Source organism: Gobio gobio (genome assembly GCF_949357685.1).
Source record: "Gobio gobio genome assembly, chromosome: 24".
Taxonomy (NCBI): domain Eukaryota; kingdom Metazoa; phylum Chordata; class Actinopteri; order Cypriniformes; family Gobionidae; genus Gobio; species Gobio gobio.
The window spans coordinates 11,943,530-11,959,246 of NC_137120.1; the positions used below are offsets into that span (position 1 = coordinate 11,943,530).

Below are 15,717 nucleotides of genomic sequence, written 5' to 3' on the forward strand. Positions count from 1 at the left end.
TGGCTTTTTTTTACCCACTGTATTCATAGACCACCTTAGTTGTTCAAGGGGTCATGGGCATTTTTAGACATATAAGCCTGCATGATGCACATTTTGAAGTAGTATACCTTTTGCATACTATTTTTTTAATGTACTATGACGCACACAATCTTTTGCGTACTACTTAGGATGGATAGTTTGTGAATTTGATGCAGCCTTAGAAGTATCTTGGTTCTAAACCCTAAACAAAATGTGCATTCACAAGAGCAGCAGCTGTGGTGATTCAAGAATAAATGCATCTTTCAAAATGCATGTATTTGATGCATTTGGAGGACAAGGAGGAACGTCTCAAAGACACTAGTGTTGCACTACAAGATCCTCATCAGGATGCACTGACGGTTGGGTTGTGCTGCCTGAATTCGTTGGCAGTCTTCCCTGCATCTGCCAGAGACGCTCCCACATCAGCGCAGAGACGACAGCAGGAAATGACATTCATCAATCATTCGTGACATTCTCCACTTCCTTTAAACAAACAGGACATATGCTAGACCACCATGAGGACCGATCGAAAGCCTGCGGGTGACTTTGAACAATGCAGTCCAGTTAAACGCAAACTGTTAGTCATATTTAATCTCGGTTCCGATGTCAGTAGGCTACTTTAATACACATCTTCCTGAGAAGAGTCAGGTCGGATGTCCTCGGATGATCTTGATGGATGTCTCATGCTTGGATATTTCTCTTGGGTTCGAGGAATATTTCATCTCATGCACTCATGCCCTGTATCCTGAACATTGCCTTCATCTTTCATCTCTGTTTCTACTTTCCATAATGTAGGTTCAAAATTAATTCTACCTTCTGTTTGAATTCATGAATAGTTTTGAGCCTGGGAATTGGGAACCACTTGTAATTCAAAACCAATTTTTTTTTTTTTTTTTAAAGAATACACCCATGAGGTCCAGTTCTTGAAGGTCTGCGTTCTTCTGCTGATGCAAGCGAAACATTGTACAAAAAAACTGTGAAAGCGCAACTTCTCCGCTTTTGAATCTACAGCATCATGGTCTAGTATAATTCAGTAATATATGAGTCTAATCTCCTACTTCTGAAGTCAAACATGAATGATCATTTGACATCCACCTCAAAGCTGAATGAAATTACAGTGAGACGTTTGTAAAATTATGAATGATATTTATTATTCCATCATAGATAAATAGAACAGCCTATTATCTGCCGACTGCACTATCAGGCAATATGTATGTTTGTAGTAAAAAAACAAAACAAAGCAAAGTTTAACAGAGTAATAATGAATCTGCTGATTATCATGATAACACTGATAAGAATATTTTATCATTCTTTAACATCGCCTTTACATATCGGCGGTCTTATTTGTGCTTTGATATGAAGTTCGCGACATTAACAAATACGTCTCGCAAGTACAGAATTCAAATAAACAATAATAAGTTGTTAAATGCACAGGTATATTTTCATTAACAATCAAATGAAAGACAGAAGAATAACAGTCTCACACGTACAAACACACGTACATACATGCACACATACGCACACACACATCTAGAATAGTTCACGACTGGTATGCCGTACCAGCGATCGGTCTGCTCCACCTAGCAATACAAACTCTTTGGTTTGTTACATTCTTGATCCTGAAGTGTTTTTCGTCCAGAAACAGACCAGCAACGTCGCGCAAATGATGAACGATTTGTCACACACATTCATGTTCAGTCACACCTTCATACACACATAAACAATCATGTATTCATACAGTAGCCCAAAAAGTATTCGACCACTTGAGTGACACTAGCAAATGTCTGAATATCATTTCATTGGCTAAAAAATATCAAAGCAAGTGTCAAAACATTTGATAAAAAGAAAGTTTGTTTCTTAAACAATAAAAGGAACGATACAGTTACAAAAAAAATAGGAAACGGTGTGAAAAGTGTACACGAGTAAAGAGAAAACAATCCTGGAGCATTTCAGATGTGCAACTGCATTCTAATGAAACCATTTTCACACATTTGTAATGGTGAGTGCACACCAAAAGGGAAGCGAATATTCACATTGCATTACTCGCTCTAGTTTACTTGAGGGATAACTTTGTTTTTCGCATCACTTGCGCGAATAAAAACATCACGTGATGAGGAGTGTTTTCACCAAGCGGCAACCTCCCGCAGTTTTTGTTGAAGCCAATACGGAAGTGACTTAAACTGCAATTCCTCGACAGGCTCCAGAAGGGAGCAGAATCTCATTGAGCTCATGTTAAAATGCCCAAATTTACAGCAGAAAAAAACATGTTTACAGCTTGAGACAAATTGTGGTTTTGGTCTATACGGCTAATTTTTTCCTTCGTGACAACTGTGAGGGGGGTGAATTTTTTTATAATTCATTCGTTTACATTATATAAAGCCTTACAGTTCTGCATAATTAAGGGCGTGGCCACTTTGAGTGACAGGTGGATAGCCATTTATCTGCTGTCTGTTAGTCATCGTCACCTCAGCTCCGCCTTTTTGCCCATTTTCTGTTATCCAGGAGTGACACCGATGACTTGCTGCCAAGATGGCAACGGCCAGTTCGTCCCTACTTTACGCTTCAAAACTGCTCTTCAGAATCCTATGGGTGACGTCACGGACAATACGTCCATATTTTTTTTACAGTCTATTGTTTTCACGCACATCAACAACAAACATTTCTTTCTGCCATTTTTTCCGTTATCAAACATGTTGGAGATAACGCAAAAATTTGCTGCTCTGTATCTGTTGTGAAGTCCCAAATACGCCGGCAAGCCCAATGCCGACATGTCTGGGTTCACAGCACCATCCAAAGGCGCACACTACTGAATCATTCATTCATTCAACTGAACTGAACTGAACTGAACTGAACTGAACTGAATTTTCCCTTTTTCTCCATAAACTGCGCCTGGATGACCTGTCAAACCAGACCCGTCAATAAGCTCTTCACTGATTGGCTTGCACGACAATGCATCATGTAAATTTTCCGCTCGCGTTGAAATCTTTCAACTTGCGCGGAAGACACGTTTGAGGAAAATGTCACGCGTTCACGGCAAACGGGATGCCCGGTGCGAATTTGTATCTATTCGCGTCTTTGCATTGACTTTGTATGCAATCTACTCGCGCAAATTATTAAATTCGCTTTCCAAAAGTGAAGCGAACATTCGCATTGCGTTACTTGCTCTAGTTTAATCGCGGGATAACTTTTTTTTCGCGTCATTCGGAGAGGAGGATACTTGAGGATGACGGGTGCCCAGTTTGATAACCTGTCAAACCGTACTTGTCAATAAGCTCTTCACTGATTGGCTTGCATGATAACGCGTCTTTAGACCCCCCCCACCCCCCAAACAAAAACGCGATTGAGGCGAATATCACGCGGTCACAGCAAACGTGTGTTGCCACTTCTCGTCATTGGCATTGCCCGGTGCAAATTCACGTCTGTTCGCGTACTTTGCATTGACTTTGTGTGCATTCTACTGGCGCAAATAATGAAATTTTCATTTGGTGTGCACACACCATAAGAGTAACTTGAGTGTCGAAATATCTTTCGAGGACACTGTATCCTTTTGAGGACTTTCCATTCACATCTATTGTTTGTCAGATATGCTAATTATACTAGACTAACCTAAACTAAAATAAAACTTTTTGGCATTTTAGATATGAACTTATACACTGTTTAGTTTCTTTTTGAACCGTTGTGTCCTTGTAGAGATGTTCTCACAAGGAGCTTTTGTCAGCTTGCTATTCCGGGTCGACTGGGTCATCCCCACAAGAACAGCAAAACCTGCACACGCACACATATACACGCCAAAACAAACTTTACACCATCTTCCAACACCTGTATATAATTGAGGCAAACTTGGCGATAGTAATAATAAAATCGAAATAAAAATAAAAACATGCACAGGACGACCAGCATGCATTTACAAGATGAGACCTGTAACACAATGTCATATGGGACCCGAATCCTCCAGCGTCCCGAAACCCCCCATGACGCATGTAATGGTCACCTTGTTCGGGAAGTTACGTACTCATGAGATACACAGAGGCAGAATCGATCCAGCAGATGGGACTAATGAGGCTACATACAGTGAATAAGCGCTATATTTATCTACTGATCTACATAAGCCACTGGTCTGAAGACAGTTTAGAGCCGTCACTATGTACACAAAAGGCATCAGGGTCCAGCTGCGAGAAGCTATTCGATGTCCGAGTCACATTATGTGTAATTTGGCGTGGGGAAATCGCTCCACGTTACGAGGCTTCAAGGAGTTTTGTTTTTGAGGCAGTATTTCCTTTAAATGTTCAAAAAACATCAAAAGTTTTGCATGTTTCCATGGAACGTGTTAGTGAAAATATACTTTGTTGATTGGTACCATTCCTCCGATGTCAGGTTATATCTCAGGACATGGTGGTTTTCCCGTGTGTAGCAGATCCAGAAGGTTTCTCTGTAATGTCCGGTTGTGAATGGAGTCTGTACTGATGTGATCGGCTTTGGTTGTTCTCTGTCAGACAGGCTGCTCTCGCTTTAAGCTCAGCAGGTGAAGTCTTCGAAGTTGCCCTGGCCAGGATGGTGAGGTAGCATGTTGGCTGGGTAGGTTGATGGGGTACGAAGGTTGTCACAGGGAGCCTGAGAGGAAACAGATCATCAGAAACCGCACAGTACAAACTGAATACTGCCTATTGTTTTTTGAAAGTAGGACATGAAACATTACACAGTATGCAGCAATAACTGTTTCAAACATTACCTCATTTTGTGCAAATGCAAGTTGCTATCTCTGGAAATAAAAATGCATTTCAAATAAAATCTTGTGTAAAAATGGCTTAACTTTTGTCAGTCCAAATAAACAATAGCCGCGTTTTCACTGCGTGCCAAGGCCAGTCACTTTTCAACTGTCACATCCGGGGCTTGATCAGGCTTCGTCGGGGCCAACGGCCAGGGTTTTTGGCCCGCTGAATTCCTTGGTCCAAAGCAGGCCGACTGGGGTTTGAGGAGTGGTTACAAACAAAGGTGGAGTTTATCTGACACGGTAGCGCCGCGGCTAATATACCAGCTAATATCAGCATTAAAGCTACACTATGTAACTTTTCCGTCCACTAGAGGTCGCCTGTTTAAAACAAAGGCGTAGTTTGATGACAGCACGTTTGAGCGCAGAATCTCGGGACATGTGGTCTTCACCTCACAGCCGGTGGGAAAGAGTCAGGATAGGACTCGGGCAGAAATCATGTTCATGGATGCGATTATTAACATTACTGTAGTGAAGCAGAGCAGGACCGAGTGTTGTGGAGCTAAGCAAGGCTGCAGGAGCGATTGAAGAGCAGGACTGTTATTATGGCATAGTCGCCGGCGGGACTTTTATTATGACACGGTTGCCGGCGCCACTTCCTCTTTTCCAGTCATGAGTATGAGGTAACGCAACTCTGTTTATCGTATTAGATATATCTGAGTGTGTTGAAAAGGAAGTTATGACGTTCGCGCGGCGGCTGCTATGACACTTGTTCACTCTGCAGTGAGAGTAAAGTGTTTCACTGAATAAAACCGGAATCCGAGGGTAACGCAGATATGACGCAATCGACAGGCGACTCCCTCAAACGCATAGCTCACACGTCCCGGTTCCTTGGTTCAAATAGCAATTTCTCACGATTTACAAATAGTTGGAAACATTTGGGATATTCTAAGTACTCAACTGAACAAAATATATAACACTGGCCAAGTGGTTTCTGGATATTTTACTGCAAAAATCCTACATAGTTCACCTTTAAAGACACTTAAAATTATTTTAGCCCAAAACTCAATTTCACACAGCGGCGAGGGTTTGAAATAACTTTGTTTGTGATCCGATGTGGATTCTGATCCCCGTATAAGGCAGAAATATTCATATGCAAAAATGCGATGCAAAAGACTTTGCGCGTTAACCATTACCATAGTTAAACATGATAAATACGACAACTTGAAGAAATCAACAAATCATATAGGCTATATCACAATCGTGTATTTATTTTATCTGTCAGTACGTCTCCTCTCTTTATACCAGACTGTCTGATATCCATATTTAGCTCCACATATTAAAATAAAACTCGGGAGCTTACTCTGTAAATATAGCTGTATTGGGACTATCACTGGAGAGAGTGCTAAAGCTCCTGAGGTCGTATTTTTGGTGGAAATTTTGTAGAAATTATCATTCTTTCTAAGGCCCTGTCCACACGAACACGGGTATTTTCAAAACCGCAGCTTTTTTTACGTGGTTTGGCTGTTCGTCCACACGCAAACGCAGTATCTGGTTACTGAAACCGGACTTTTTTGAAAACTCCGGCCAGGGTGAAGATTTTTAGAAACTCCAGTTACAGCGTTGTCGTGTGGATGGTGAAACCGGAGATTTCGGTTTTGTTTTTTAAAACGGAGGAGGAAAAACTCCGGTTATAAACATACCCATGTATGTGTGGACTAGGCCTAAATGTGATGAAAGCATAATGTCTTGTGAGTACAAATAAACAGAAACAGGCGTGACTGAATTAGGCTTGCTGCTGTTGTTTTGATTTTTTTAATAGTAATAAAATAAGTTAGTTCAGTTAGAGAACAGACACTACAATTTAAAACTGAACGTCTCTGCTTAAAACAGTGTGAGCTTTGTCATTGTACTGTTTTGTTGTTGTGTTTTTCATTAAGAATAATAGGCTAATGAACCCACCATTCAAGCAACCCACCCCAGAATTTGCGCGAATTCTAAACTGAAAGTAAAATGCGCATGGCCGCACTTTCATTCATTCACGGCCACACAGTGCATTCGCATTTACAGCCGCACTGTCATTCGCGGTGCATGTCCACTGGTTCAACCGTGCTCAACCGAAGCTCAACTTCCATAGGAATTTGTTGAAAATACTCGCTTTGCTCCACTCCATTATGAATGCCTGAGCGGGCCGTGCACATTTTACTTTCGGTTTAAAATTTGCGATTTAAAATACCGGTGACACCGGTATTACCGGTGTTGTCACATGTCGATTAACCGGTGGGAAAATTTCCTCACCATCGCATCCCTTGACTGAACAAGTAACTTTCTTTTGTGAAATAATGATAATACCACTTTATTTCTGTGACTAATGTGCAATCTTTCCACATATTAATTCATTATGATCAATGTATCATTTATTATTATAAAACTGTGGTAAAACATTGATGCTTGGGTTTTAAATATTTAAGTAAACAACAAAAATGCCAACAGGAGAACGCTTGTATCTTTCGTGATCTCACTAGTTTACAAAGATTTCTTTCTGATAAAATTTCGATTTATTGGTGAAATGATGGGTTTGTGTGACATTTCTGAGAGGCGTGTTACTGGCGGGTTTTAGTAAACTTCTAGCCTGACGGTGGAAATGGGCTCGGTGCTACAGGTCTGAGGCTATTAGCCCAGCCTGGCCTGTTGAAAGCCCTGGCTCGCATTGGCCCGACAGTAGAAAAGCAGCTAATGACTCAAGGCGATGCTAAAACACAGTTGATGCTACTAGTTCAATCATCACACTGGCAATACAAGGTCAAGTTGAGTGTGTTGCATTGTGTTCAGTTAAAAAACTGCATACTGTGAACAGTATACATTCTGAATACTGTATACATAGTGTGGGTAGTATGGTAGTATGCTATACAGAAACTAGAATAAATTATCGTTATTGTCTGTTAGTATGAGTTTATCGGTCAGCACAGATACTGGTGTGATAGTTACTGACGTGACGCTTCACGTCGTCCAGGCTGAGAACTGCTCCTCGCTCATTGTTGTCTCTCCGCTGGTGTTTCTTCTTGGCGCAGCGACACAGTTTGAACTTGATCACCTGTGAATAGAGAAAACAAACCTGCACATTAGAAATGCTGTTCAGTTCACACTATGATATCTGCTGTAGATGGTCATGGGGAGAGCAGTTTGATAAAGCTTTTTTGAAGGTTTTAATCTTCTTGGCAGAAAAAAAGAGTAACTGAACATCTGAAGCAAACCAGAATGTTAATGTTAACAAATACTTACATTTAAATGCATTTGATGGTAAATTATTTCATATGGATGTGATAATCCAAAGATAACTACAGAAAAACATCCATTGTGAGATTAAGCCGTACATGGATGACAGGGATGCATCCAACTAAAAAGTTGTGGGTTTGTAGACAGTGCTATTTGCGTCTGGGTTCCCAAGTAAAGCACACATTCAAAATAAACATTTTCCAGGAAGTCAACATTTTGTTCTATCCCCAAACACAGCTTTTCTGGAGACAGACAGAAACAATGTGAAGATGCAGATCTGAACTCGTAACTGGGGCATTTCCCCCGATTGCCCACGAAGGCCTCCTGACACACAGAATAACATGATGGATGGATGATGTATTGTTTGTTATTGGCTTTCGGCTGTCATGTACCAGAAGTCAGTTTAAACCAGCCCGATTATACATACACAAGTCCTGGAACTGACAGTATTTGTGCCTCATTTCCTGCAAACAACGCCAGTTTCCACCTGCCATGTCTGACAGGCTGTCTTCCATCTGTGTCCTAATGTCACCGGTATTACTCAGAGCCTGCCACTGAGTCTGAACCAGACTTGAGGGAATTTTTACGTTGAGTGTCAATTTATCAAATCGCATCGCTAGGTTCATTTATATTTTTCCACAAGAATGGTTTTAGGTAAAGGATCACCAACGGAAAGCATTTATTCTAGCATGATAAAATGACTGAAAATGACTTACATTTCTCAATTGCTAAATAACGACTTTTGGTATGTTCCTCACGCAAACTGACTTAAATTTCTCAATTGCTAAATAATGACTTTCGGTATGTTCCTCACGCAAAACTACAAAGCTGCTTCAGGAGACTTGATCCCTGGCCTTGTTCACCACCTTCAAGTTCTCCCAAAAGGTTTGTACATTATAATCATAATTACAACATAATGTGTGATTTTGGTCAGAATAAAATAAGTATATTGGATGGTTTCAGTTTTTTCATCTCTCTTATTCATATAAAGGAAAATCAGGCATAAAAAAAAACAGCTTCCCCAGTGGAAATTATGAGATTGTTCTGTGTGAACTTTCGGCTAAACATTGCTGCATTCTACTGAAGAAAAATACTGGTTTGGAACAACATTAGGGTAAGTAAATTATAGCAGATTTTTCATTTTTGCGTAAACTATGCTATTTGCATCTCAATATGTCTCTTTTATCTTTCAGCAGAAACATCTTGAATGCTTGTGCCTTCGCTTTTCTTTTCCACAGGCTCATGTGAGTCTAGTGCAGAGGTGCAAGTCAGCACTTCCTGTAAAAGGTCACATGATCTGTTATCAATCACTGCCATACAGAGAAACCCAAGGAGCGCCCGAGACAACAGACAAGAAAAATAACTCCTGGCATCGCCTTCCTGTTTTTCCAGTCATTTGTTTTGATGCTTAGCGGGACTGGGCGTTTCACAAAGATTTTGCTGCTGATTTAACATTAAGCAAAATCATGATTACTGTGATGATTCATGACTCACGATGCACAGGTATTTTCTGTAGCCCCTCACTGCAGAATACGAGATCCAGGGGGCGGAGCTAGAACCAGAACTCCTCCCACTGCATTTTGATTGGTCAACAGATTCCACGTCATAATTACTCGTGTTGTTGCTCTAACGCTTCCACAGGGCTCGACATTAAGCATGTTCACGTGCTTGTCCTTCGGACAAGTAAATCTGTCATCCACTTGTCCGAGTAAAAAATGTGCTTGTCCGGAAATAAAAAAGATTTTTTTTGTGTGTGTGTGTTGTAAATAAAATGTATTCTGAAGCAATATTCTAACCAGTGTTCAATCAGCTTTGACATATGCATATTTGTGATATTTTTACCTTTTATAAAGAGCATTTTTCCCCTAATCTTTTTAAATATAGGCTATGATTCAGATTGCCTTTTATATTCTTAAATTGGATCTATAAATTAAATTAGAAGACGACACTGGCTGTTTCCTGTCAAATTAAATAATTTACACTGAAAAATTACAACTGCATTAAATAAAGTTATGAGATTGTTTTAAATATTTTTTGAATATACAAATAAGAAATGTTGGAAAGATGAAACTAAACCACCAGTAGGTGGCAGCAGGTGACCGTCTGAATGAGTGAGTCATTGAGTCGATTCGTTCAAACGCTGATTCATTCAAGATTGAGGCGGTCGTTTACGAATAGTTCATTAAATCTTTGATTCTATCGATTCATTCAAAATGCTGAATCATTCACTAACACGTTGTTGCTGTGACACTCGTTCTGCTGTGATCTTTTGGAACTATTTTCGCTGCTGAAATAGAACAAAAACACTCAATATTGCATCTAAAATGTAAGTGACTTAATGTTAATAATTGTTTATGGAGCTGTCATATGAAATCAGTGTCATTTTCAGTCGTGATGTTATTCAGGAAAACAGCACTCTTGTTAATGTGACATTGCAACTAGGGATGCACGATATATCGGCAACATATCGTTATCGGCCGATAAATGTTTATTTTTGATGTTATCGTTATCGGTCCAATAAGAAAATTTGACCGATATAGTCAAGCCGATAGATAATGTATTATTTCCTTCAGCTGAGACGGACGCGCTGTCCACCATGATGGGTTTGAATTGCTCTAAATATGTTTGGAATCACTTCGAAAAGGAAAATACAGTTATGTGCAACATGTGCAGCGCAAGTCTTCTATAATCTATATAAAATGATAATGAGAATAGAATAGGCTGTAAAAGAGCGGTGTGTTTCAGCGCGTTTGTTGAGGGAAGAGCGCGCCCACGGAGTTACACCTTCATGACGAGCACAGTCAAGTTCGCTTGTGCATTCACAGCCTTTTGTGCCATTGTAAGTTGTAATATTATATTTATTATTATTCTGTGTATGTAATATCATATAGGATGCGTTTGGTTGAGTAAATAAACGATGCAGTAAAGCACTTCCTTGTACCGGTCTTTAGCTTCAGCGCGCGCCCACGGAGTTACACCTTCATGACGAGCACAGTCAAGTTTGCTTGTGCATTCACAGCCTTTTGTGCCATTGTAAGTTGTAATATTATATTTATTATTTTGTGTATATAATCCCATATAGGATGCGTTTGGTTGAGTTAATTAACGATGCAGTAAAGCACTTCATTGTACCGGCGCGCACATTTCAAACAGAAATGCACAGCATTAATAACTACTGGGACTGTCCTATACATAACACTGCAATGAGAATATTTCTGTTATAAAACGTAGTGAATTCTCTGGGTTTAATTGTTTTTCAGCGCGCTGTTGTGGGAAGCGTCAACAACGCATTCTGACCAGCACAGTCAAGTTCGCTTGTGCATTCGCGTCATTTTAAGCATATGTAAGTCGTAATATTACGTTTTTGTAGTATAAACATCTGATTAAAGTCATATAGGATGTGTTTCGTTAAGTCAATAACCCGCAGCGCTTCACTGTACCGGTGATCATCTTAAGTTTCAGCACGCTCTCAAACAGGGGAAGAGCATCCACAGGAGTTATAACCCTTCACCTATGCGTGATTTTGTGCTAATATAAGTTGTAATATTATATTTATTTTGTATAAATATCTGATTGTACTCATATATGATGCGTTTAGTTGTTAATTAAACTTCTAAGCGCTTCAGTTTATGGTTGTTCGTTCATTCTCTCCAGCTTCAGCGCGCTCTCAAACAGCAACATTATTCCTAATAGACTAGACTAATATTACAGATGTTTACTATTACTGTAATATTAAACTTTTTTTTTTTTTCAAAAACACAGAAGCATTATTTTTTATAATTAGCACTTTTATTGTTCTCGTATCATTTCCATCAACAATATGGTTTGATTAAAACCATTTCTTTATCGTCTGTGCGGAGGTTATTTCATGCACTTGCATTCTGATTCTTTATTATGCAGCCTAAGTAATGCTGTTCAATTACTTGTTTGCATTATTTAGGTATATTATTTTTATTTTTTAGACAATATAATTTTTGGTAACATTTTACAAATAAGGTCTCATTTTATTAATGCATTAACTATCATTAACAAACAGAGAGCAATAACCTTTGTTTCTTTTAGTAATAAAATGTTTGTGTTTTGTAACAGTCCATTCACAGTTCATACCTAATGTTAAAAGACACAACTTTGGGTCTGAATATGTTGAGATTAACATGAACTAAAATTAATAAATCCTGTTGAAGTATTGTTCATTCATTGTTGGTTAACTTATACTAACCAAAATTAAACCTTATTGTAAAGTGTTAAAAAAAAATATTTGGCCATAGGAGTGTAAAATTAATTTGAAAAGGTAAGGAATCTCACACTGGTTCAAATAGGCTACTGTAGTGTATAGGTTTGATTTATGTTGAAGTGTTTGGGACATGGCTTTTAATGGTGAGCCTTTTGTTTTTGTAATCAGGCTCTCAGAGTTTATTAAAATTTGTATTAAGATTTATCGGCCAATATATCGGTTATCGGCTTTCAAATATTAAGAATTATCGGTTATCGGTATCGGCCAAAATGTTCATATCGGTGCATCCCTAATTGCAACTGTATCATGTTATAAATATAAATAACCTCCACATTTCTACATTTTTACGGCAGTGTGTTAACTGAGTTTCTCTGTGTTGAGCGGTGCACATTTGTTTAGATTTCTCCTCGAGAGGCTGCGCGAGCGTCAGTTACCGTCAGTTCATTATACATTATCATCATTCACTGTCAATCGCCACTTACACTAATGAATGCAGAATCATTCTTGCATTTGGGTGATTCCCTAGTTATTTTTGTTAATGACATTTTATCAGGCTACTTGTCCGTCGGGCAAGTAAAATTCTCTTTCACCTGCCCCTTCAAAAAATCCACTTGTCCCGGACAAGCAGATAAGCGTTAATGTCGAGCCCTGTTCCACATTGAGTCGGTACTAAAATAAGTTATTCTTTTGACGGAAAAACAAACGTAATAATTTTAATGTTTAAAATGGTTAGTTACAAACACTTCAGCGATTAGCATTAAGCTTTGTATCAGTAGAAACCCGGTAGTATATTCAAATGGTCGTACTTTCCCCCCTCATATCCTCCTGAGACGAGAGAATTATGCATTTTATTTCTGGAAAAAATCCTCAGACGGCACAAATATCGTCATTTTGCGTCATCGGAGGCTTTTTTGGCCAGAGGCTAGAGACTACAGCCAGTAGAAGGAGCTAGTTCTGCATGTTTTCAACCCGCCCATAGGGGGTGGATCTCACTCACAGAATGTAAATGCGCATGGCCGCCCGGCTCGCGCATTCATAACGGAGCAGTGTGAAGCAAAATGAGTGTTTCAACTTTTCAATGAATTCCTATGAAAGTTAAGCTTCCATAGGCATGATGTGATAACGCGCCAGACTGGACACGCGTTGTGAATGACTGCCGCGCTTACCTCAGCTCTGCTCTTCGCTCACGTGATGAATGAAATCTGACTCCTGCTACGTTTGTGCTGTGACTTTCGTTCGGCTCACTCACACTTTATTGAAAAGACCCGTTCAGTTTTTAATTGTAGTGTCTATTCTCTAACTGAACAAAATGATTGTATTACAATGAAAATCAAAACGACGGTGGGGGTGGAGTCATGGTGGGCAAGAGATAACCAGTAGCTGTGGCTTTGGGAGTGGCCTCGTAGGGCAGCGAAGCAAGTGCATTCTGGGAGTTGTCTTTCATCCACATGAGACAAAAATACATTTTCTGTCTTTTCTGAGTCTAGAAGGCACTAAATTCAAAAATAATTTTTACATTTCTACTACATAAATGACCTAGTTTAAATACACATTCATCTTCCCAGTGCTGAAGTACTCCTTTAAGTTTGTACATTGTGTGAATGTGCATGTATAATTGCATACAGTGGTGGGCAATAACCAAGTATTTTATTAGAATATTTTCATTTGGAGAAACGTTTGCTTTTATTGCAAGACATAAAAAAAAAAGCTTACCCTTCACCTTCCCTGTTACATGCAAGAATAAATATTTCTTAAAAAGATGTGTATTCTTTGATTGGCTGATCCTTTACCACTCTCAGTAGTTCACATGCACCTTGACTTAAAGCTGCAGTCCGTAGTTTTTCCTCTTTTTTCCACAGATTATACTTTTTGAAAGTATGACCAACATAAGAATTTTCACCGGAAAATGTCATCTGAACAAGTATAAGTAGATAACATCCACTTTTGTTCTGACCAACTAAGGGGGAAAAAGCATTGCAGTAAATCGCGATGATTAAATCTAACGATCGCTTATCATATCACGTCAAACCGTGCAAATTATACTTTGTTTTCAAATTGTTAATGTTAACAACATCAGCATAGCGTGACTACATTTAATGTGTATTAGGGCTACCTGTAGTTTAGTTTCCTAACTGTCATATACCAAGAAATGAATGTGGAGTAGCGAATCAAATGAAATGAGCTTAATAACTGATATTTACCATAATGCACATAGCAAAACGAGAAAGGCACAACAAAGAAAACTCCGTAACTGTATGAATTAAGCAAACAAGACGCACCCCGAAAGTCCGAAGTCTTTTGCATTTTACAACGGGTGAATCTCCAGTTTTCACTGGTGATTGTCGTTTTAACCTTTCTGGATCCGCCATCAAATTAATAAGTTTAACTATATCAAGTGCTGTTAGAAAAGGCTATAAATCTCCACCTCCAACATCCTCACACGCAATAGAGCCTACTAGCTGGGACACCTTCTTTATGTGTACAGATGTGACGTAATGACGCAAAGACATGCTTGAATTTCCCGCAGAAATCCACCAGTACCACTGGAATTAAAAACATTATTACAAGCTTACCGTTGTAAATCGAGCAAAGGTAAGCAGATAGTATTGAACACTAGCTGGTTATGTACTTGCTCAAAAAAAAAATTGGGATAATTTTTAACCCAAAAAAGTTACGGACTGCAGCTTTAAGTAGATTAATAAAAAGGCATGTCTACACTGATTATGCATATTTTTATAAAAATGTTTGTAACTCAAGTATTGCAGCAGTCAGTTTGTCCTTAATACATGGGCATCTGACTTAATTTATATAATATAATCAAAGCATCTCACTCAAATGGATGCAAAATGCATTAACAGCACAATGAAATAGAAAACAAACTTTATTAACACACAAGGTAAAACAGACACTGAATACAGTAGGGAAACTTAACACGAAACACAAGGGGGAAAAAAACTAAAACGATAAATCACTCATTCATCCTTTCACACTTTCAAATCAACCAGGGCATTACATAATGCACACAACACTAAAATAAGGTCAGCACAGATTTGGCAGAACTCGCTGCAGAAATCTGGGTGGACATCTTCACTTACAGTTTTAAAAAGTTTATTGGCCTACATACAACGGTCAACCATCAACCATCGACCACAGCTGCAACTTCACAAACATGCTGGTTCACCTGACTAAGCACGGCATATAAAGTGGGAGGAGTTGGATCTGGATCCAACCACGTCCCCTGGATCTTGTATTCTGCAGTGAGGACCTTCTCAGTATTTTTCCTATATTTTCAACATTTGACCATATGGCCAAATATATAAATATAAAGATATACACTAAAAATCATCACAGGAAAAAATTCTCAATATTTGTTACGCAGCATCGCCCACCCAAGTGTGTAATACTTCTGCAGATGAGACCAATGGTTATCAATCATCTAAAACAGAAGCCAGAGGATAATATTTGGCAACATCTTTGCAGA

General features: G+C 39.0%; 1 protein-coding gene across 5 annotated transcripts in view; it reads right to left on the bottom strand.

The window, feature by feature from the left end:
• Positions 1-1,148: 1,148 nt before the first annotated feature.
• asic1b (acid-sensing (proton-gated) ion channel 1b) overlaps positions 1,149-15,717 on the bottom strand; it is a 306,597-nt gene continuing 292,028 nt past the window's right edge. For 4 of the 5 annotated variants that reach the window (XM_079807345.1, XM_079807346.1, XM_079807342.1 and 1 more), the window contains 2 exons: positions 7,719-7,820; positions 1,149-4,629 (listed from right to left, as the gene is read on the bottom strand). In XM_079807345.1, coding sequence (XP_079663471.1) covers positions 4,534-4,629; positions 7,719-7,820 — 198 coding nt within the window. In that variant the 3' untranslated portion in view covers positions 1,149-4,533. Of the gene's footprint in view, positions 4,630-7,714; positions 7,821-15,717 lie in introns of all 5 variants that reach the window. The other variant, XM_079807344.1, reaches the window with a different exon arrangement.